The sequence below is a fragment of the Hibiscus syriacus genome, unplaced genomic scaffold, assembly GCF_006381635.1.
Source record: "Hibiscus syriacus cultivar Baekdansim isolate YM2019G1 unplaced genomic scaffold, ASM638163v2 tig00000778_pilon, whole genome shotgun sequence".
Classification (NCBI taxonomy): domain Eukaryota; kingdom Viridiplantae; phylum Streptophyta; class Magnoliopsida; order Malvales; family Malvaceae; genus Hibiscus; species Hibiscus syriacus.
The window spans coordinates 859,747-884,535 of NW_024061825.1; the positions used below are offsets into that span (position 1 = coordinate 859,747).

Sequence of the window (24,789 nt, forward strand, 5' to 3'; positions counted from 1 at the left end):
GTTCACTTTATGTTCTAGACTTGTCTAGAAATTACTTGACAGGAACCATTCCGGCTTGTGTTGGAAATTCAAGCTCTTACATCTCAACCATAAACCTACAAACGAATAGCTTGAGCGGCAAAATCCCTGACTTTTGCGTTCATGACAACGATTTGCAAGTTCTTTCCCTTGACGACAACCAATTGGAAGGGCCATTGCCACGATCCTTGATCAAATGTACTTCCTTGGCATTTTTAGATGTTGCAAATAATAATCTAAGTGACACCTTTCCCCACTGGTTGGGTGTTCTTCCAAATCTGCAAGTTTTAATCATGCGATCCAACGGTTTTCATGGTCCCTTGAAACGTTTCAGAACATGTTAAACATCCTTTGAATCATTGAAGATTGTTGATCTATCTAGCAATGAATTAACGGGTCCCTTGCCTTTGATTTTCTTCCAAAATCTGGACGCTCTCAAGGATGCAACAAACATGCAGCTGAATTCTTCTATCTCAAATAGAGGAATATACTCATTACATAATCGAGACAGGGAAGATGATGTGGTTTCTGTGAATCTAACGTCAAAAAATTAGAGATGGAGCTGCAGTTAGTAAGAGCTCTGGACTTTTACACTGCCATTGATTTTTCAAACAATCGAATCGCTGGAGAAATCCCCAACTCAATTGGAGAGCTTTGTGCAACTCAAGTGCTCAACTGGTCTCACAATGGATTCATCGTCATTTCCACCGTCGTTGGGGAAATTAGTAGCACTTCAATCGTTGGATCTTTCATCAAACAAGCTCAGCGGTGAGATTCCATCCCAGTTGACAAACCTGACGTTTCTTGAAGTGTTAAACTTGTCGCACAACAGTCTCGTGGGACACGTCCCCAATGGAAACAATTCAACACCTTTGAGAATGATTCCTACACCGGAACTTGGGATGTGTGGCTTCCCATGACAAAGCAAGGCGGCAATGTCCCGGGACCGAAACAGGCTGCACGAAGTCAAAGGAAGATGGTGGTTCAGCAGTGAGTTGTTTTGGAAACTTGTAATGAGGGGATACGGAAGTGGAGTTGTGTTAGGAATAAGCACAGCCTACATTGGTGTTCACCACTGGAAGGCCATGGTGGTTGGTGAGAATCGTGGAAAGAGATCTGCAAAGGATTGTTACAAGGTGGGTTCGTAGAATCCAAGGAAAACAAAACATCCACTGAATGACAAATTCCAAGGTGCGTTTTTTTAACTATCTATTACTTATCGTTGATTTTGTAGTCTAGAAATTATGCTTATTCTTTTCCCGACCAATGTTCATATATAGCGGTTGGAACTGAAGCTGGGGGAAGATGCACCGTTGCTTGCTGTGGAAAGAATCGGCTAGAAAGAGCTTGTTTTCTGGGTTCATTCTCTGTGTTTTTGGAAGATAAGTTGCATGTTTGTTGTTCAATTGATCATATGAGTGTCTGCACTTGTAAACTATAGTATTTATGTTTTAGCTTCGTTGTGAGACGATGTGTGTTGTTTTATTCAGTGTTTCTTTTCATTTTCTTGTTTGTAAAAGCTACGTCTTTTGGTGTGTTTTCTTCGCACTTCTTGAGTTTAAAACTACATTTAATGGAAAATGAAACCATTGTCTATCTACCCTTTAGTGAATTTATTTAATATTTGTATTTTAAATCAAATATTAAAATTTATATGTTATCTACCTAGAGAGGAAGAATGTAATTTGGTGGGAACCAAATCTCTTCTTTACCTCCCAATTTCTTGGAAATCTCCTCTTGCCTAGTTTCTCTTAGGGTCGGTATATTTCACTGAAAATGTTTTTTGTAAAATAAATTATATTTTCGGAAAAATATTTTCTGGAAAACGTTTTTCAATGTTTGTAAGATGTTGTTTAAACTCTTTTTCCCCTAGTTGATGATTTTTTAAAAAAAATTATTTATTACAAATTAAATACAAAATAATATATATTATCATAAAATTTAATATTATTATTATTTTTAAAATAATAAAATAATATATTTATTATTTTAGTAATTTTATTAATAAAAATATTATTATTGGTATATTTTATTGAAATAAAAATATTATAATTTATATGAATTATTTATTAAAGTAATAATGTATATTTATTTATTAAAAATATTTTAAAAATATTATAAATTAGTATATTTATTAGATCCCATTGATCTTTCAAAACAACTTCGCTTAAGTGATGCAAACTTCTCTTTTCCAATGCTGAGGGAATTATATCTGAGATCATGTAACATAAGTGCATTTCCAGAGTTCTTAAGGAGTCGAGAAAATTTAGAAGAGCTAGACGTTTCAAATATCAGGATAAGTGGTGCAATACCAAACTGGGTGTGGAAGAAAAGTTTGCTTACTCTAAGTCTTCCTAATGCACCCGGCTTGAAGTCTTGGATGTGGGAATCAACATGCTGCGTGATACATTCCCCTTTTGGTTGGAGAAATTGCCTGCGTTGATTGTTCTATTATTGCGGGAAAACAGATTTTATGGTCAACATAAAATTGTTTTTCCGACTTTGGATGCCTTGGACATTGCTTCTAACGAGTTTTCAGGTGAACTATCCGTTGATTTCTTTCGAGCCAGTCAGCTAAGGTCGCTCAAAATCAGAGGGAACAAATTTGAAGGGAAGCTGCCAAAATCATTAGCCACTTGCTCAAAACTTGAAGTTTTGGACCTTGGAAACAATATGGTTCATGATACATTCCCCATCTGGTTGATGTTATTGCCTTCCTTGAAGGTTTTCATTCTCCGAGAAAATAGGTTTTGTGGTACAATTGAAGACATCGACACTGGACATGATTTTTAAAACCTGTGCATACTGGACATCGCTTCCGACAATTTTTCAGGTAGGGATGACAAGCAGGTACAATTTCGTGGATTTCGCACCGCACCCGCTCCAATTGGGGCGGGGATGGGTATAATTTTAGTGGGTAGTGGGCGAGTGTGGATTTAGAAAGTGGTACCATTCGCGGGTAGTGGGCGGGTAATGGGTTTGAGACCTTACCCGCCCCGCATCCACCCGCCCCGCATCCGCCCGCCCCACATCCACCCGCCCCGCATCCGCCCGCCTCACATCCGCCCGCCCAACTAAATATCTATTAAATTTTGGACCATTATGAATTTAGGTGTAATTTTAAGAGATTAATTTATAAATCCTAATATTGTATAAGATATAACTTGTAATTTAACCAAATATTAGGGATAAGTTTATGAATAAATTTTTTTCTTTCAAACCTCTTGTCTTCACTCTCCAGCTTATTCAGATATGTTTCTTCCATTTTTACTTGAAATTTAATTTTTGTAAGAGTCAATTCCGTAGTCATTTCGTTTTAAGCTCATCTGCATTTCATTTTAAGAGTTTAATTTTTATTTGCTCGTACTGATTTTTAATTATTTTTTAGATTCATCTTAATGTTTGTTTTAAGCTTAATTTCTTAATGTTCTACAAATCAGTATCTTGTGACTGAGCACCCACGTTTTTTGCTAACAGAGTCAGATCGTTGCTTCTCAAATCTCTATTTTTAACGCCACTGAATAGAATTAGGTGTTTCACTTATGCTTCTCAAACCTCCATTTTTAACGCCATTGAAACTGACTTTTTCAAATTCAAATTTCAACCGAGTATTTTGCAATATTGGTGTTTTATGGTGTTTATGAGAATGATGATTGTAATACTGGAGTATTAGATGTCACAAGTATTGCTTGAAATTTTAGAATGTTGTGCCAAAGAACAAAAACATTATGTGTTTGTCATTTATGTTTCTAGACTTTAATTATGTCTTTTATTATGATCTTTTATGTACTTTAAGATCTATATTAACACTTAACTCAGATAATCATTGATTTATTTTATTATGTTTCTTAATAGATGTGTTTGTTTTATGTTTGTTGCTTATGTATAACTTAAGTTTGTTGTCAGACGGGTCTAGCCGGGTACGTCTCCAGTGGGTAGTGGGTGTGGATTTGAGAATGTACCCGCGTGGGCGGGTGTGGATTTAAAATTTTTTACCCATCATGGGTGGTGGGCGGGTGGTAGATTAAAAAATATTAGATGGGTATGGGGATGGGGGAGGGGGTATCCGCACCCGACCCGCCTGTTTGCCATCCCTATTTTCAGGTGACTTGTCGGTCGAAATTTTCCAAAATTTGAAGGCTATGATAGAGATGAGCAATGACAACAAAGCTGAGTTGGAGTACATCGGAGGGCAGTACTATGAAGACTCTATTACAAGTGTCAACAAAGGGGTTGAAATATTTTACCAGAAAGTCTTGACCATTCTTACTTGTCTTGACCTTTCCAACAATAGTTTCCATGGGAGGATACCCGAAGACATACAAATTCTGGGGTCAGTCAAAGTGCTAAACTTGTCCCATAATAGTTTCTCTGGGGGAATACCATCAGCACTTGAGAACCTAAAAGAGCTCGAGTCTTTGGATCTCTCAACGAACAACCTGTCCCTTACCGGCTTATAGGTCTAACTTTCCTTGCAGCATTGAACTTGTCTTACAACCAACTTGAAGGGAGCACTTGAGAACCTAAATGCTTCAATCAAACCACTAGTTATTAATCTTTTACGGACGTGTTGACGTGGCAGTTAAAAAAATTGACATAATTATATATTTGGTCCTTAATACTTAGATATTCTATCAATTTAGTCATTATTTTAACTGAGGATTAATTTAATTAATTATAATATTTCAATTAAATAAATTTTCTCACCAATCGGGAGGTGGCACATGTCACTGCCTATGTAAAGGGAAAACAAATTAGAAAGAAGAGCTACTCTCCTGGTCCATGGTTCAAATCCCTCAAGTAGCAGCTCTTCTTTCTAATTTGTTTTCCCTTTACACATGTGGTGACATGTGTCACCACCTGATTAGTGAGAAAATTTATTTAATTAAAATATTATAATTAATTAAATTAACACTCTAATCATATACTGACACGTGTCACTTGAAAACATGTCATAATAATCTGTTGACAAGTGGCACATCCAGATTGAATGGTTAAATTTATTTATTTGAATTAAAATAGTGACTAAATTGGTTGAATGTGTAAATATTAATAACCAAATATATAATTATGTCAATTTTTTTAACTGCGACATTACCACCTCCTTTAAAAAATTAAAGGGCAGTGATTTGATTGAAGCATTTAAATAGTTCGGTGGTCTATTCAATCAAATTGAAACGTCAATGGTAAAAATGAAAATAGACAACAATTTCGTGGTCACTCTTGTAGTTTACCCTTTAAATTATGATTAAAAAATTGATTTTCAATCTACTCTAAAAAATTTAAGTTTTCAGCTTTCGTCGTGGAAAATTACTTTTAAGATAAAATTATATACTTTTTAAATTATTTAATTTTATTTGATTTTTTTAATTAATACATATACATATATAATTATATATTAATTTTTTTATTATTAATGTTCAAATTAATTGTTTGATATAAGTTTGTAGAACTTTGATGATTTTTTTATGTAAACCACCTAAATATTTTTATTGGATATAAAATAATGTAATTTCAAAGTATTTATGTTAAGCATACAATTATTTTATTTTAAAATTCATTTTGAATTTGGTATGTAATGATTATGTTTGTATATGATAATCTTTATATTTTATTATAATTTAAGTTGATTTATTTCGTATATAATAATGTTAACGAATTTAAATATTACTTAAACTAATTTATTTTTAATTTAAAATATCATGTCTAAAATAGACATTTAAGCTTAATTTATTCTATATCTTCTTATATAATATACTAACAATGATACCACCTTAACCACCGGGCGGACGTATATATACTGTCCACCTTTCATTCGATTTTTCTTATTTGTTATTCATTTTGTTGATTGTGTCCATTGTAAAATTTTATTTATGCTTATTTATATATAAAATTTTGTATTATTAACATGTACGTTCCATCCCAAATTATTTTTAAATCAATCACTAACCTTAACTAAATCGAATCGATAATAATCTAATTTTTTGTGCTGATTTTCAGACAAATTCAAGGGCACTCAAAATATATTCTTAGGTCACTCAAAGTGTTAAATCTGTCCCATAATAGCTTCTTATTCATTCTTACTTGGGGTCTAATTAAGGAACAAAGAAGAAAGAAATGAAAATGAATTTTCCTCTTGTTTGGGGGAAGATTCAAGTTAATCGTTTGTGTATAGGGATGAAATTTTAATCCGATATCGGTAGGTTTTGATCCAATCCGATTTAATAGGATCAAATTTTTTTATAAAAAAATTAAGTTCGGGTCAAGTTGGGTCGTATTTTTTAAGGGGTGAGGTTGAGTTCGGGTGGAGGTTGAAAAAGCTCTGACCTGACCCGGGGTTAATAATGTAATTTTCTTTAAAATATAATTTTTTAATTAAGTCCTTATTTTATATCGGATTAGGTTAGGTCAGATCAGATTTATACTCTAATAAATTAAGAGGAAAATATTCACGATCCAAAAACGAGTTTGATATTTTATTTTTGGTTTAAATGCACCATTGCCCTATAAAGTATGTTATTTGTATCAAGTTGTCAGTTAAAGTATTTTTCGAGATGTTTTGTCTCTATAATTTGAATCGTTATCTCGTTTGACCTAAACCATTAATTAAATTAAAACAACAAGAGTAAATTACATATTTAACCACCCAACTTTTTTTATGGTTTTATTTTGGTCACCTAACTATTTTTTCTCTCAAAATTATCGCTAAACTTCAATTTTTAAAAACTTATGTAATAGATGAGATACAACCATAGGGTTTTGAACCCACGTGCTGTCATAGATGAGCCCATACCACTACTGTTTAGACTAGGGAATTGTTGAGAATTACCTTATGAAATTTAAATGTTATATCAGGGCTGGATCAGATCCAACACCCCAATTTGAAATCGAGTCAAACCCTAAAAATTAAATCCCCAATTCCCTTTCCCCGTCGTCGTCCACCGCCATGCAAGCTTCGTCCAGCCAGTGTGATTGTCACCACCCCTACCATTAGGACATTCGGCGTAGTGCGACCAAAGCCCCCTCGTCTATTGACTGTGTTGACTTGGATCGAAAAGTCAATATTTTTTTAAAAAGTTATATTTTATGTTTTTCGACGTCTTGATACCGAATCCGAAGTCTATTTCATCAAATTTGAACCCGATAAGCTATTTTTCAGCGTTTTATATCCTGATGCAATCCAAATTTCACGTTTAAGTTCCATTATAATGCAATTTATTTTTCCATGTATCTGAGAGATTATTGGACGTTGAAATCAAGTTTGAGGGTGATCGAGTAGAGTTTAAATGGTCGACTAGTGTGGCTCAAAAATCGAGGTAATACTTTACTACATTTTGTATGTTTTACGGAACTCATTGATAATTGGTAATTGCATGAATGGAAATTATTAGTCATGGGCTTATCGATGATTTTTCTGAAACTAGTATTGAATATGATAAAAGTTAGTAATATGAATAAAACTCGGATGACTTGGATAAGAAATTACGAAAATATCCTTATGATGTAAAAACTTATCTGAGTTGACCCCAATAGTGGAATTGATATGAGGATTCGTTTTTTTTACTTGATATAACTATAAATCCATCGATTGAACTTATGAATTATCTATAAGTCTTGATAATCAGTTCATAATCCCCGAGATCACAATATACTTGAATAGTCTGATTTTTGAATAAATATCTAAAGACTAATATACTAGATTATCCACAAGATCTGTAATAACTAAAATAACCTTAAAATGTCATACTTGATCCGATAGAACTATTGTTTCACATGTTAAATACTCAATCTATTTAGAGAAAACATGATAATCAATTTTTACCTCCGAGATGGAAATACATACTTAGAATTTCTGATTTCTTAGTAAACACTCAGAAACTAAATTATCGAAAGTACTTTTTTGTCCGAATTGTTTGAAGTGATTGAATTTTCTGATAATATTGAATCGAACAAAATGACTGAAATACCTCGAAGACTGAAATGACCTAAATGCCCTCATGGCCTAGAAATAAGTAGATGTCATTGGATAAACTCTGGAAACACTTACAAGCCTAAGTGTTGTACCACCTCTAAAGGTCTTGGAGCACAACCCAAACACATCGGTCATGCTGAATACAATTATAATACAGAAATGAATAATATCATTAGAATACATATATGTCCCCTCAAGATTTGTTTCAATGGTGATTGATTTGATGGTGATTAGTTCAACTAGTGTAATCAGTATTAAGAAGCAAATATTCATAAAATATTTTGGTCCAAATGATTAACAAGTATCACAGTACTGGATTTGATCAATCGAATTGACTTGATAACCTAATAAATCAACGTGAATCTTAAATACCGTAAATCATCGTTTGATCCTTGTTGGAAGTTATTAAGAATTCTTCAGGAATGAAAATGTCTGAAACACCTCTGATAGCATGAATGGTGGAACCACGCCCGTTATATCTGAATCTTTAATAACTATGATGTAAAGGTTCCGAATACCTTCAAATGCATCCGAATTTTAAAGGGTCATGAAACATAAATTCTTAAATGTTTGATTAGATCCGTTAGTAATCGAACCCTTTTAACAGGGATCAATCTGAAATCCGATCAATCTACTGTCCATGATATTAGAAGACCTTGACTGGTCGTATTTAATGGAAATTTTCGTAGACGTGAGGTTTGGACTGAATCGCCACTTCAAGTAGCTAGAGCTACATGGATTGAAATATTCGGAATGCCCCTGCATTGTTGGAATCAATCAACTTGTAAAAGGATAGCTGAGTTATGGGGAAATTTTAAGGCACTTGAAGAAAACACTTTCCGTACGAAAGACTATGAAAAACTACCAATTCTGGTCACAACGAATCATGAAAGAAGAATAGAGGAGGTGGTAGAAATCGAAATAACCAACAACATCTATTTAGTTCGTGTGCTGGAAAAAGGATTCTCTGATAACTCTTACGAAATTTTAAAAGATAATTTGGTCGAAAAGCGAAGTATTGGCTGAAAATCGGGAGGCTAGTCCATCGGAGTCTTCTTCGAAAGAGAATCAGGTTGATCGGTCGAAGGCCGGTATGGAAAGTGAATCTCCTTTGGGGAGGAAGCAGTTAATGTTCTGTTAAATGGAAAAGACAAGATGGAAAGTTATTCAACAACTATACCGGTTTTCAATTGGAGCAATGGTGAAGATGGAGAGATTCATTTACGTTGCATGGCGAAGATACTCAGTGACAACAACCTTTTTGATCGGCAATGATGATAAAAGAGTTATTGAGGAGACAAAAAATTGGGATGTAGTAGCTTTTATGAATTGTCAAAACACATGAATGAAATGATAACTAATTAGGAGATCCTAACCTTAGGAAAGCAAAAGGGTCAGAAGAAGAAGAAGGAGGAGAAGCATAGTGAAAGTTGTTTGAAAGGTTGAGTGCGAGGCTTGTGATACATTTCCCTCAAATGTTTCATAGATTTTTGTTCCGACTTTGTGGTTGGCTTTCTTGGATTGGCTTGTCTGTCTGCAGGGATTTTTCTGATTGCTTTGTCACACAATGAAAGATGTTGTGGTTATGTTTCCTCCCATTTGACTTTTCTCGAGGTGTTCTACGTTATAGTTTTGGGGAAATTTGGAGATGATTTACGTGGTTGACAGTCAATAATGAGTAGTTATCTGTATTCTTAAGTGTTGAGTTATCTAAGTTGTAGTGTTTTGAAGATTATAGGTACAATATTAGTGTTTTGGAGTTCGTTGTTGTTGCCGATGGCTTATTTCCAAGGTGGGGGCTGCATTTTTTGTACCGCTCTCGTCCGTTAGAGCTCAATTTCATATCCTCTTATTATTAATAATAGGGAAAAGTATAGAAATGGTCCCCTGACTATAGAGTATTGCTTTATTAAGCTCCTCGATTATTAAAAGTTAAAAAATAGTCCTCCAACTATAGAATGTTGTTTTGTTAAGTCCATCAACTATAAAATGTTGTTTTGTTAAGTCCATCGACTATTATACGTTACAAAATAGCCACTCATCTATTCATTATGTTCTAAACTCTTGCTTTTCCTTTAAAAAAACCACGGTTGTCTAAGTTGGACGATTACATAATGATTGCGATATAATAATTGTTTGAGATTCTATAATTAAATTTAATCATACTACAGTCAACAAGTTAACGTTCAATTCAGAATATTGTCAAATTTTAACATAAAAAGACGAGTTTAGAACATAATAAATAGTTATGTGACCATTTTTTAACTTTTGATAACCGAGAGGCTCAACAAAACAACACTCTATATTTTTCCCTGAATGTTTATGTTTTTGGTTAGCTATGATGAAAAATTTATGTCGGAGTGGTCCTTAAACTCGTATTGAATCTTGATTTAAATAAATATTAAAGTAATATTAAAAATTACTAAAAGTAAAAAAAATTAAAAAAATATCTATAATTATACAAAGGATTAACTTGAATTATCACAAATAAGAGGAAAATGAATTTTCCTTTCTTTCTTCTTTGTTCCTTAATTAGACCCCAAGAAAGAATGAATAAGGAAGTCCATTAGGCAATCTTTCTCTTTTCCATTCTCTTATTAAACTGATATCATTTTGTAATCCTCTTCATTGGGTGTCAAAATCTTACAGTCTGCTCTTCCTTTTCCATGGAATAGGTAACAGAAGTCTTCAAAGATAACGAACGATCTTCACTTGAGCTTGGGACAGTTTCAAGTACCTCCTAACTGTCAAGATCGAAAAAAAACCAGCTAAGGAACAGTGTATATCATAGTTTGTAACAGCTATCTGTTCTAATTAGAAAGATTATAGTTTCTAAAGGAAATACTTACCTCTGATTTCGAAACATGAATCATAATTGAGTTTGAGTCACCTAGATCTTCTTTTTCTTCTTTTCCCATGGTTTTTGAACTTGTGAACCCATTTGTTTCCCCACTCATTCAGCACTGTAAATCCGATACATATCCCAGCGACCAAACCACTACCATAGCCTGTCAAAACAATTTGCCATGTAGACATTGCATCTAACCATGAATCTTTTACTTCTTCCCTTGGAAGACCAGCTTCATTGCATTTCCTTGACAATGGCGGCCCACATAGTTTTGGGTTCCCAATGTAAGAATTGTTTGAAAATGTAATGAATTGGTTGCTTTGTGGTATGCTCCCTTCAAGTTGGTTGTAAGACAAGTTCAATGCTGCCAGGAAAGTTAGACCTGTAAGCTGTGGACGAATCTTCCCCGAGAGCTTGTTGAGTGAGAGATCCAAAGACTCAAGCTCTTTTAGATTGTCAAGTCTTGATGGGATTTCGCCAGAGAAACTATTATGGGACAAGTTTAGCACTTTGAGTGCACTGAGTATTTGTATTTCCTCTGGTATTCTTCCATGGAAACTATTTCTGGAAATGTCAAGACAAGTAAGAGTGGTCAAGACTTTCTTATAGAACAGTTCCATCCCTTTGTTGACAATTTTAATAGAGTCTTCATAGTATTCCCCTCCAATGTACTCCAACTTAGCTTTTTTATCATTACTCATCTGCATCATTGCCTTCAAACATTGCAGAAATTCAATGGACAAGTCACCTGAAAAATTATTGGAAGCAATGTCCAATATGCGTAGCTTTAGAAAATCACTTTTAGCACCAAATTCTGTAATTGGACCATAAAACCTGTTTGCTCGTAGAACGAGTACCTTCAAGGAAGGCAACTTTGCCAACCAAAACGGGAATGTATCATGAATCATGTTGTTTCTGACATCCAGAACCTCAAGTTTAGAGCAAGTGGCTAGTGATCTTGGCAGCTTCCCTTCCAATTTATTCCCACCAATTCTGAGCGACCTTAATTGAGTGGCTTGAAGGAAGTCGATGGACAATTCTCCAGAAAACTCGTTAGAAGCAATGTCCAGCACATCCAAAGCTGGGAAAGCAATTTTGTTTTTGAACTGTCTAATTTGACCATAAAATCTGTTTTCCCGCAATATTACAAACTTTAAGGAAGGCAATTTCTCCAACCAAAATGGGAATGTATCACGCAGCATGTTGTTTCCCACATCCAAAACTCGAAGCTCAGTGCATTTCTCCAGTGATCTTGGCAACGTCCCTTCTAATGTATTCTCACCGACTTCGAGAAACATTAGTTGGGTTGCTTTTGAAAATTCTGGTAAGATTCCACTGAAGTTATTTCCTTGTAGGTCCAAGAACATGAGAGCACTCATATTGCCTATGCAATTTGGAATGGAGCCACTCAAATTGTTATGAGATGCAACGAAAGTGCGTAGATGACTCATTTCACAAATAGGTCGAAGTAAAGAGGCTTGCAAAGGAGTTGAAATCCGGTCCGGTAAATGTTGGTCCAAAGATGAGAGATGGTTATTAGAAAGATGCATATGAACTAAACTTTTCTTCCACACCCAGTTTGGTATTGCACCACTTATTTGGTTATTCGAAAGGCTGAGTTCTTCCAAGTTTTCTAGACTCCTTAAGAACTCTGGAAATGCACTTAGGTTACAGGAGTCCAGACATAATCCCCTCAGATTTGGCAAAGAGAAGTTTGCATCAGTCAAAGCAAGCTGGTTTGAAAAATCAATGGGATTAAAAGAAAGGTTTACATGAGAAAGAGTGTTCTTCCACAACCAATTAGGCACAACACCATGGATATGGTTGTTAGAAAGATCTAGGATGGTCAGCTTATCTTGTGTTTTGATGAATTCTGGAAATTCAGTAAGGTTGCATGACCTTAGCCATAGTATCTCTAATTTGGGAAAAGTAAAACATCTGTTGTTACTTTCAATTAACAAGCTTATATCCGATAAATCGAGAACCCTTAAATTCTTGAGTTGAACAAACAAGGGAAGCTTCCAGGAACTAAAGTCATTACCCTCAATAGAAAGCCATTCAAGCCTTGGGAGTTGAAGGATTGAATTTGGGATTTTTCCTGCTAAATCATTATTTCCTAAATATAATTCCTCAATCAATGAAGACGAAGCATCAGGAAACTCGTCAATTTTTCCAATCAATTGGTTTTCTCCGAGAGACAAGATCCGCAATGATGGAAGGGTAAACAAAGAAGAATTTATTGATCCAGAAAGCCTGTTCCCATCCAAATATAGATATGCAAGATTTGGAACTCCAAATCTATGAAATGGAGGGATTAAACCACTGAGATTGTTACCTGATAGATCCAGGATAACCAAGCGACTAAGATTTGCAATTGATGATGGAATGGATCCCAAAATATTACAACGACTAAGAGTTAAATCTGTCAAGAACTTAAGGTTGCCTATTGATTCAGGAAGTTTCCCACTGAAATTTGAACCAGAAAGAGACAAAATCCGTAAAGCACTGTTTGATGGAAATTCTGGCAACTGACCCATCAGTTGCTCATTATATGAAAGGTCAATTCCTTGAATTTTTGGCAATGAGAGGATTTCAGTTGGTAAAGACCCACTTAAATCGCAATTTCGCAAACTGAGAGAAACCAGACGAGAGGAAATTTCCAAGAAATTTGGAGGTAAAGAAGAGATTAGATTATGGTTAAGGACAAGTTTGGAAAGAACAGAAAGTCTTGACAGTGAAGAACATAATGGACCTTTTAAACCACAACTTGACAGACTCAACACTTGCAGGTTGGAAAGTACAGAAGAAATAGTTTCACACCATTCACTGCTTTGAAATGAAATGTCCACTCCATCCAAATGGAGCTCTCTGAGATTCCTCAAATTCTTGATCAATGTCTTGAAGTTTGGTTTCTCTAGTTTCAGATTAGGTGGATCATAATAATAACAGTTTTTGTGTAAGACAGATCAAGAGAAACTAACCTTGTTAAGAACGAGATCTCCACTGGAATTTGGCCATGGAAACATGAGCTTGAAAGGTTGAGATGAGTTAGATTTTGGAGTTTATCAAACCCATACGAAAGCAGAGTGGTGTTGAAGTTGTTTCCAGCAAGGTTAAGGCGTTGAAGATGATGGAGATCGAAAATGGAGTGAAAGCTGCCTGAAAGGTTTTTGTAACTAAGATCAAGTCCAATGACATGACCAGAAGCATCACATGTAACTCCTTCCCAATAGCAACAATCAGTGTTGACATCCCAAAGCTCAAATGTAACAACCCGAATATTTATAAAATAATATTTAATTGAAATTGGACGTTAATTGTGAAAATTGGTGAAATTTAATGACTGAACTAAAATTTATGAAAAGTTATAGGCCATTTTATAAGTTGAAGGAAATTCAGGGACCAAGCCCTGAATTCCTCCAAGGAGTGTAGGCTTATAATTTAAGCGTGGTTTCTCATTGTAAATCAGAAAACACAATTGAGAATTTGCTCCATTTTTCCTTCTCTCGTACCCTTACTTCCAAGTCCGATTCCGACGCCGTTCGACGTCCAATCGTAAAATTGAAACCACCGTTGTGTTCATCATCAAGCGAGGAACAAACCCTTCAAATTAATTGAAGTGAAACGCTTCCAAACGTCGGGAATTTTCAGTCAAAGCATCGTTGTTTTTTTTAGCTCTATCGCCGGGAAAAACTTAAATTCACCGCCGATCGTTGTTCCGTTTACGACACCTCCTGCACCATCGTGTTCCTTGTGTCGTTGCGAGTTCGCCGGTGTCAACCTTGTTCGCCGTCGACAACGGCGCGTGAGGAGGTGGAGCAGTCAAAGATTCGGCCGAGTTGAAATACGAGCTCTCCGCCGTTCAAAAATTTGAACCGATCGTTGTAAGTATCTCGAAATCGCTCAAAATAATTTTTAGAAATTTTTTCGGGAATTTTCCGACACCGTGGCACTGTTCACGCGCCGCACGCGCCGCCGCAGGGAGAGTGAGCTGCTGGAAAACCGGTTTGACCAGTTTTGAACCGGTTTGACCGGTCTGAACCGGTTTGACCGGTTTGACCGGTCTGAACCGGTTTGACCGGTCTGAACCGGGTTGACCCGACCCGACTGTTGACCCGACCCGACCGTTGACCCGACCCGACCGTTGACCGTTGACCGTGACCGTTGACCGTTGACTTTCTTTGACTAAAACTTAAAATGGCTTTGACCGACCCTTAAACGATCGTAAATCTTTTCCGAGTATACCTATCCTGATAGTTTTCGACGTGCCAAATCCATTTCCGCAGTTCGTTTCGCCAAATTCAAACCCGAAGGTCTCCAAATCAACGGTCAAAGTGGTTGACTTTGACTTTGACCAAGAATCTAAATTTCCGAAAAGTCATACTTTATATTTTTCGATGTCCTGATTCCGTTTGGCCAAATTCAGACTCGAAATACCCCAAGTTGATAGTCAAACTCGAAAAATGCTTATATACTTAAGAAGACTAGCTTTGAACAATTAAATAGGATTTGGGACTGATAGATTATTATTGTTTGAAGGTACAAGAGACTCTCCGGATCGTTCGACAGCTCGACCCAGCTCTTCTAGATCAGTTAAACCACGTGTGCCAGTATTCACCCGTTCGAAAATTGTAGCAGAGCGTGGTGAAACCAGCAATCAGTAAATTTGCTATTTGAACCTATTGTCGAGGTGTGTTCCCTACTTATTATTGAACTGTTTTATTGGTTTTAATATGTGGTACACCGAATTCATTGGCTATTGTTTTATGGATGCACCAATTTAATGTGACAATTTATGGAATATGGCTGCTATCTAATTTTTGTTTTGAAATGGTATATGATTACCATGTTTTTGGATTTATGGAATTTATGTCACGGTGCAATTGAATTTTGGAATTGAAATACGATGGAATAGCTCTGATCAAGCTAACTGGGCCTAATGTGACTCTTGAGGGCCCCAAGATGTTTTATTAGGTCGGCTTTCCTTTGTTGTGTGCTTAGGGTAAGCTATATGGACTTATTGACTTGGGCTTAAGGATACAAGCTTCATAGCCTATCCTTAAGTCGGCTTTCTTTTTGCTATTTGCATAAAGTAAGTTATATGGAAAATACTTTTGGGAACTACTGATGGTGTACCAGAAAAGGGTTTAAACTATGATTTTCAAAAAGTTAAACTCTTTTACGAATTTGTGAGATTACTGGACTATGATTTGTACCTATTGTGATTTTATGGAAATGTTGGGACACACTGAGCCTAGCTCACCTTTTGAAAATGTTTTCCCCTTTCAGATACTATTGGTTAGATACCTTGGTTCGAGCACTTGGAGGATCAACATATCTCTTGAAGTAAATCAAATTGTAATGTTTTTATCTGGCAAGTTGACTTTATTTTGGTGACATGGATCTTATTTTAAAATATCAGATTTTATAATGATAACTCTTTTGCTAATACTGCTCGGTTTATTGTGATATTGAATTTGAAGACATGTTTTAAATTAAATTATTATTTATTGGTACTATATTTACGAGTTGGATTTTGATAGTATAATTTGTTTATAATTTCATGTTATTTATAATGTGATTTTATATTGATGGAATAACGGTTTCGAAAAATGTTTAATAATCATAATGTGATCTACTAGATTTAGTCGAAACGCATAGGCCGGGTCTAGGGGGTTACATTTATTGGTATCAGAGCTTTTGGTTTTTAACCCTCGGATTGTGTATGAGTCCACATTGAAAATACAGTTTTGAAATATTTTACAAAACGAGTTACTAAGGCCATGTCACAAAGTTATTAAGATTTTAACTATGTTCGAGACTCCAAGTACTTATCTAACCTTAAGTTTATCTTCTGTAGTAATCTCGAGATCTACCAAAATGAGTGCTAGACGTGGTCGTCGAACTAGTCGTGGACGAGGTCGAGTAGCTAGATTTGCAGATCCGATTGATGAGATACGAGTAGATCCCCCACCTCCAATAGGTGATCCTGCTCCTACGACACCAACGAATATGCCACCTACCGATGGTATTGGCATGACTACACCGATCATAGGAGCGACCGATATTGAGTCAGAGTCTACTGGAGTTGCATTGGATGAGAATTTTAGTAGACAGTTTCTGCAGTTAATACAGGGAGCAGTTAGAGCTACTGGTGTTGTATCTGAGGTTCCTATTTCACAGACGTTGATTGCCAATGGAGTTAGAACTTTTGGGGGACAGATTGGTGGAGCTCCTACTGAAGCTGAGGATTGGCTCCAGGATACAGAGAGACGCATGGATCAGTTGGGTTTGGACTCAACTAAGAGATATCTGGGTGTTGTAGCAATGTTAGATGGTAATGCCTACACTTGGTGGGAGTCAGTGACCAGTAGTGTTCCTGCCGATCGTTTGACCTGGAATTTCTTTAAGGATCACTTTCGGAGTCGTTTTCTGGGAGAGCGCTACTTAGCTCAGAGACGACAACAGTTTCAAGACCTGGTTCAGGGAGACATGACTGTTTCTGAATATGAGATCGAGTTCCTGAAATTGCTGAAGTATGGATTCAGTATGGTACCTACGGAGAGAGATCGATGTCGTAAATTTTCCCTTGGACTCAGATACGAGCTGCGTAGGCAAGTTGTAACCCATCAGGATGAGATATTTGATGTGCTTGTGGGCAGAGCCAAAGATGCGGAAGAGGTGGAGGTTTTAGCTTCTGGTAGAGAGCGTGTTGATCAAGATCGATCTAAGAAATTTTCAGGCCCGATGGAGTCATCAGCACAGTCCGGAAAGAGGACTCGTACTTCAGCCCCTCAGAGAAGCAATACACGTTTCAGGCCTGCAGCATCCTCACCTTTAGCTGTCAGTCGAGGCGGTTCCTCGTCGTATTATAATGGGCCTCTTTGTGAGTATTGTGGTAAACAGCACTCAGGAGAGTGTCGTAAGAAGATGGGTCTTTACTATCAGTGTGGATCTAGTGGTCATTATCGGAGGGATTGTCCTCAGTTAGTTTCGTTTGAGCAGACCACTACCCAAACTCCTGTGCGTTCGCAGACTACAGTACAGACCCCAATTAGAGATCGTAGTCAATGAAAGACTCGAGGATCAGCATCCAAGACAGTCAGTAGAGCCCGACCTCAGCAAAATTGAGGGCCAACAGCTTCTGAGGCTAGACAGCCAGCTTTGGTTTATGCAACTAGACGTCGTGATGACAGAGATGAGCCTGAGGTTATTGCAGGTACATTTACTATTTATTCTACCCCATACTTTGCATTATTGGACAATGGTTCCACTCACTCCTATGTATCAAGCTCAGTATCTCGAAACCTTCAGATTCCGATCGAGAACACTGAAAATACTGTTACAGTTACAAGTCTAGTAGGACAAGCGGTATTACTGAATAAAGTATTCCGGCGTTGTCCTCTCGAGGTTCAGGGAGAAATTTTTCTCGCTGATCTTATGGAGCTTCCTTTAGAGGAGTTCGATCTAATTCTTGGAATGTATTGGTTGAATAAACACAAGGTAAAGTTGGATTGCGAATACAAGCGGGCTACTCTGAAAAATTCAGATGGTCAGACTATTGTGTTAATTGGTGAACGGCGTGGTTATCTCTCCAATATAGTTTCAGCGATGGAAATTGATCGTATGATCCGGAAGGGATATGAGACCTTCATTGCTTGTATTTTGAACACCAAGGGTGCATTGTCCACGATCGAGGAGATTTGTACAGTTAGCGAGTTTCCTGATGTTTTTCATGAGGAGTTGCCTGGGTTACCTCCTGATAGAGAGGTAGAGTTCGAGATTGAGACTTATCCGAGATCGTCACCTATTTCTATGGCACCTTATCGTATGGCTCCAAGGGAACTTAAAGAGTTGAAAGTCCAATTGTAAGAATTATTCGATCGAGGATTTATCCGACATAGTACTTCACCATGGGGAGCTCCAGTTATGTTCGTGAAAAAGAAGGATGGGTCGCTAAGATTATGTATTGACTATCGGAAATTGAACAAGATGACGGTCAAGAATAAATACCCACTACCCAGGATTGATGATTTATTTGATCAATTGCGAGGAGCTACTGTATTCTCTAAGATTGATCTTTGTTCGGGGTATTATCAATTGAAAGTTAAAGGATCAGATATTGCAAAAACGGCTATTCGCACTAGATATGGTCATTATGAATTCTTAGTGATGCCTTTTGGTTTGACGAACGCTCCTGCAGCTTTCATGGATTTGATGAATCGGGTGTTCCGACCATATTTGGATCAATTTGTGGTGGTCTTCATTGACGATATTCTGATCTATTCTCGTACTGAGGCAGAGCATGACGAGCATTTGAAGATCGTTCTGCGAACTTTGAGAGAGCATCGTCTATATGCCAAACTAAGCAAGTGTGAATTTTGGCTTCAAGAAGTGTCGTTTCTGGGGCATATTATTTCAGCGCGAGGTGTTCAGGTCGATCCCAGCAAGATAGAGGCTATTATGAATTGGAAACGACCTAAGAACGTATCTGAGATCTGCAGTTTCTTGGGCTTGGCTGGTTATTATCGACGTTTTGTTGAGGGCTTCTCGATCATTGCTTCTCCTTTGACAAAGTTGTTAAGGAAGAATGTGCCGTTTGACTGGGGCGAGGCACAACAGGAGAGCTTTGAGAAATTAAAGGCGGTTTTGACTCAAGCACCGGTGTTGATTCAACCAGAGTCCGGGAAGGATTTTACAGTGTATAGTGATGCTTCACACTCAGGACTTGGCTGTGTTTTAATGCAGGAAGGTAAAGTGGTGGCTTATGCATCCCGTCAGCTGCGACCTCATGAGTGTAATTATCCTACTCACGATTTGGAGTTAGCAGCAGTGATTTTTGCCTTGAAGATTTGGAGACACTATCTTTATGGAGAGAAGTGTTATATTTTCACGGATCATAAGAGCTTAAAGTATCTCCTGACCCAGAAGGAGCTTAATTTGAGACAACGGCGCTGGCTAGAGCTTCTGAAGGATTATGATTGTGTGATTGATTATCACCCTGGTAAAGCTAACATTGTAGCGGATGCTTTGAGTCGAAAGACGGTATCGGAGTTGAGATCTTTAATGGCCAGGATGAATTTATATGATGATGGCACTTTGTTAGCAGAATTGCAAGTTAAGCCGACCTTGGTTGATGAGATCAAGGCTAAGCAGCCCTTTGATAGGTCCTTGCTTCCCATCTTTGAGCAAGTAGAGCAGGGGACAAGCTCAGATTACGCCCTTGACCGGGATGAAGTTCTATGCTTCAAAGGTCAGTATTGTGTGCCTGATGATGCTGATTTGAGACAGACTATCCTTACTGAGTCTCATAGTAGTCCATATGCTATGCACCCCGGTGGAGATAAGATGTATCGGAATTTGAGAGAGAGGTATCATTGGATCGGCATGAAGAAGGACATCTCAAATTTTGTAGCGAGGTGTTTGACTTGTCAACAAGTTAAGGCAGAACATCAACATCCATCAGGTTTGTTACAGCCTATTAAGATTCCTGAATGGAAATGGGAGCGTATTACTATGGATTTTGTTACTAGCTTGCCTATGACTCCTTCGAAAAAAGATTCAGTTTGGGTGATTGTTGACAGACTTACAAAGTCAGCTCACTTCATTCCTGTGCGAGTAAATTATACTTTGGACAAGCTGGCAAGATTGTATACTTCAGAGATTGTCAGATTGCATGGTGTTCCATTGTCTATTATTTCTGATCGAGATCCGAGATTTACTTCGAGATTTTGGAAGGCGCTACATACGGCTTTGGGAACAAGATTGGATTATAGCACATCCTTTCACCCACAAACTGATGGTCAATCTGAGAGAGTGATTCGGATACTTGAGGATATGTTGCGGGGTTGCGTAATCGATTTTCATGGTAGCTGGGAGAAATTTTTGCCTTTGGCTGAATTTGCTTACAATAACAGTTATCAGACCAGCATTCGTATGGCACCCTATGAAGCACTCTATGGGCGTAAATGTCGCACTCCGATCTGTTGGACTGAGTTGCGTGATAGGAAAACGTTGGGACCTGAGTTAGTGCGAGAGACGGAGGACACAGTCAGATTGATACGTGACCGTTTGAAAGAGGCATTTGATAGGCAGAAGTCTTATGCAGATCAGAGAAGGAAAGATATACAATTTGAGGTTGGTGATAAGGTCTTCCTAAAAGTTTCACCGTGGAAGAAAGTATTGAGATTCGGGCGTAAGGGTAAATTGAGTCCACGATTTATTGGGCCGTATCGTATTCTGAAGAAAGTTGGACCTGTTGCTTATCAGCTTGAGTTGCCTTCCCACCTCAGTCGTATTCATGATGTTTTTCATGTGTCTATGTTAAGGCGATACCGTCCAGATCCAGGTCACATTATTCAGGTTGAAGAAGTAGAGCTGAGACCGGATTTGTCATATGAGGAGGAGCCCATTCAGATTTTAGAAAGAAATGAAAGAGTTCTTCGGAATAGGCGAATTCCAATGGTCAAAGTTCAGTGGAGTAATCGAGGCCCCTCAGAAGCTACTTGGGAGACATTGGAGTCAATGGAGGCTCAGTTTCCTCAACTATTCTCATAAGGTAAATTTCGAGGACGAAATTTCTTGTAGAGGGGGAGAATTGTAACAACCCGAATATTTACAAAATAATATTTAATTGAAATTGGACGTTAATTGTGAAAAATGGTGAAATTTAATGACTGAACTAAAATTTATGAAAAGTTATAGGCCATTTTATAAGTTGAAGGAAATTCAGGGACCAAACCCTGAATTCCTCCAAGGAGTGTAGGCTTATAATTTAAGCGTGGTTTCTCATTGTAAATCAGAAAACACAATTGAGAATTTGCTCCATTTTTCCTTCTCTCGTACCCTTACTTCCAAGTCCGATTCCGACGCCGTTCGACGTCCAATCGTAAAATTGAAACCACCGTTGTGTTCATCATCAAGCGAGGAACAAACCCTTCAAATTAATTGAAGTGAAACGCTGCCAAACGTCGGGAATTTTCAGTCAAAGCATCGTTGTTTTTTTTAGCTCTATCGCCGGGAAAAACTTAAATTCACCGCCGATCGTTGTTCCGTTTACGACACCTCCTGCACCATCGTGTTCCTTGTGTCGTTGCGAGTCCGCCGGTGTCAACCTTGTTCGCCGTCGACGGCGGCGCGTGAGGAGGTGGAGCAGTCAAAGATTCGGCCGAGTTGAAATACGAGCTCTCCGCCGTTCAAAAATTTGAACCGATCGTTGTAAGTATCTCGAAATCGCTCAAAATAATTTTTAGAAATTTTTCCGGGAATTTTCCGACACCGTGGCACTGTTCACGCGCCGCACGCGCCGCCGTAGGGAGAGTGAGCTACTGGAAAACCGGTTTGACCAGTTTTGAACCGGTTTGACCGGTTCGAACCGGTTTGACCGGTCTGAACCGGGTTGACCCGACCCGACCGTTGACCGTTGACCATTGACTGTTGACCGTGACCGTTGACCGTTGACTTTCTTTGACTAAAACTTAAAATGGCTTTGTCCGACCCTTAAACGACCGTAAATCTTTTCCGAGTATACCTATCCTGATAGTTTTCGACGTGCCAAATCCATTTCCGCAGTTCGTTTCGCCAAATTCAAACCCGAAGGTCTCCAAATCTACGGTCAAAGTGGTTGACTTTGACTTTGACCAAGAATCTAAATTTCTGAAAAGTCATACTTTATATTTTTCGATGTCCTGATTCCGTTTCCGCAATCCGTTTGGCCAAATTCAGACTCAAAATACCCCAAATTGATAGTCAAACTCGAAAAATGCTTATATACTTAAGAAGACTAGCTTTGAACAATTAAATAGGATTTGGGACTGATAGATTATTATTGTTTGAAGGTACAAGAGACTATCCGGATCGTTCGACAGCTCGACCCAGCTCTTCTAGATCAGTTAAACCACGTGTGCCAGTATTCACCCGTTCGAAAATTGTAGCAGAGCGTGGTGAAACCAGCAATCAGTAAATTTGTTATTTGAACCTATTGTCGAGGTGTGTTCCCTACTTATTATTGAACTGTTTTATTGGTTTTAATATGTGGTACACCGAATTCATTGGCTATTGTTTTATGGATGCACCAATTTAATGTGACAATTTATGGAATATGGCTGCTATCTAATTTTTGTTTTGAAATGGTATATGATTACCATGTTTTTGGATTTATGGAATTTATGTCACGGTGCAATTGAATTTTGGAATTGAAATACGATGGAATAGCTATGATCAAGCTAACTGGGCCTAATGTGACTCTTGAGGGCCCCAAGATGTTTCATTAGGTCGGCTTTCCTTTGCTGTGTGCTTAGGGTAAGCTATATGGACTTATTGACTTGGGCTTAAGGATACAAGCTTCATAGCCTATCCTTAAGTCGGCTTTCTTTTTGCTATGTGCATAAAGTAAGCTATATGGAAAATACTTTTGGGAACTACTGATGGTGTACCAGAAAAGGGTTTAAACTATGATTTTCAAAAAGTTAAACTCTTTTACGAATTTGTGAGATTACTGGACTATGATTTGTACCTATTGTGATTTTATGGAAATGTTGGGACACACTGAGCCTAGCTCACCTTTTGAAAATGTTTTCCCCTTTCAGATACTATTGGTTAGATACCTTGGTTCGAGCACTTGGAGGATCAACATATCTCTTGAAGTAAATCAAATTGTAATGTTTTTATCTGGCAAGTTGACTTTATTTTGGTGACATGGATCTTATTTTAAAATATCGGATTTTATAATGATAACTCTTTTGCTAATACTGCTCAGTTTATTGTGATATTGAATTTGAAGACATGTTTTAAATTAAATTATTATTTATTGGTACTATATTTACGAGTTGGATTTTGATAGTATAATTTGTTTATAATTTCATGTTATTTATAATGTGATTTTATATTGATGGAATAACGGTTTCGAAAAATGTCTTTAATAATCATAATGTGATCCACTAGATTTAGTCGAAACGCATAGGCCGGGTCTAGGGGGTTACATCAAATTTGGAAGAGAAAGTAAAATTTGGGGCATAGTAAAGATCCAGCTGCAGTTGCAACAGAGGAGATCTCTGGTCATCAAGGCAATATTGCTTTTGGAGATCAGCTTGAGATAGGGAAATGGAAAACACAAGAGAAAAGAGAGAGGAGAGTGAAACTAGGAAAGGAAGAGCCTTCATGTCTGCTGGCTATGGCTGTGAAGGAAGACTGTTCCCAGACAAATTATTTATAGACAAATCCTCATTGTTAGACCCCTCCCCTCCATTATTTTGAATACTTGGAAAAGAATCTTTTTCCATAGTTTATTCTGAGGGCATGAATTTTCTATTCATAAACTTTGCTTTAATATGTCCTTGTTTCACACTTTGCTTTAGGTCCTAGCATACTTTTGTTGACTTCTGTCCGGTCATAGGGTATATTGAAGTAGGTATTCTCGTAGAAAGAGACCTTTGTTGTTACAACAACCTGCATGTGTGACTGTCCATATAGAAAAACAAACACCTTTTGTTCTTTTTCAATGACACCGAATTTGTATTGTTTTATGCATTATATATATATATATATTTGGATAGAGATAAAAGAAAATGAATCATAGAGTATGGCAGATCCAAACAGAAGAAAAGTGCAGTTAAATGGGAAACCATGATCTTTTCCCATCAATACATAGAGCAGCTGAAAGAGAATCCCAGAGAAAGACAAACACCTATGTCCATATATACAGAAATACAAACGCCTCTGACCACATGTACAGAAAATACAGACTATTTTCTAACAAAGCGAACCAATGAAATTCGAGGGCTGCATTTCACTAACGTAGCGACCAGGTAACTAAAAAGAAAATGAAGAACAAACAAGTGGGGAAAGGGTACAAACCAATGCAAGTCATGTAATGGATGACGGTGTAGGCTCCTCTTTTGGTTATGGCGGATCCTTCGAAAAGCTTATCAACTCCTCTTTAGGGAAGTCTTTC

General features: G+C 37.3%; 2 protein-coding genes across 2 annotated transcripts; both read right to left on the reverse strand.

The window, feature by feature from the left end:
- Window positions 1–10,876: 10,876 nt before the first annotated feature.
- Window positions 10,877–23,965, reverse strand: LOC120218713 (receptor-like protein 19). The gene is made up of 3 exons (XM_039215617.1): window positions 23,819–23,965; window positions 13,820–14,097; window positions 10,877–11,853 (listed from the first exon to the last, which is right to left on the reverse strand). Exon 3 carries the CDS (start codon window positions 11,744–11,746, stop codon window positions 10,877–10,879), a length of 870 nt encoding a protein of 289 aa, XP_039071548.1. The 5' UTR covers window positions 11,747–11,853; window positions 13,820–14,097; window positions 23,819–23,965.
- On the reverse strand, window positions 11,775–14,090 carry LOC120218722 (receptor-like protein 53). Its single transcript, XM_039215626.1, has 3 exons — window positions 13,910–14,090; window positions 11,874–13,752; window positions 11,775–11,808 (listed from the first exon to the last, which is right to left on the reverse strand). The coding sequence occupies exons 1-3, from the start codon at window positions 14,088–14,090 to the stop codon at window positions 11,775–11,777; spliced, it is 2,094 nt and encodes a 697-aa protein (XP_039071557.1).
- Window positions 23,966–24,789: the final 824 nt, after the last annotated feature.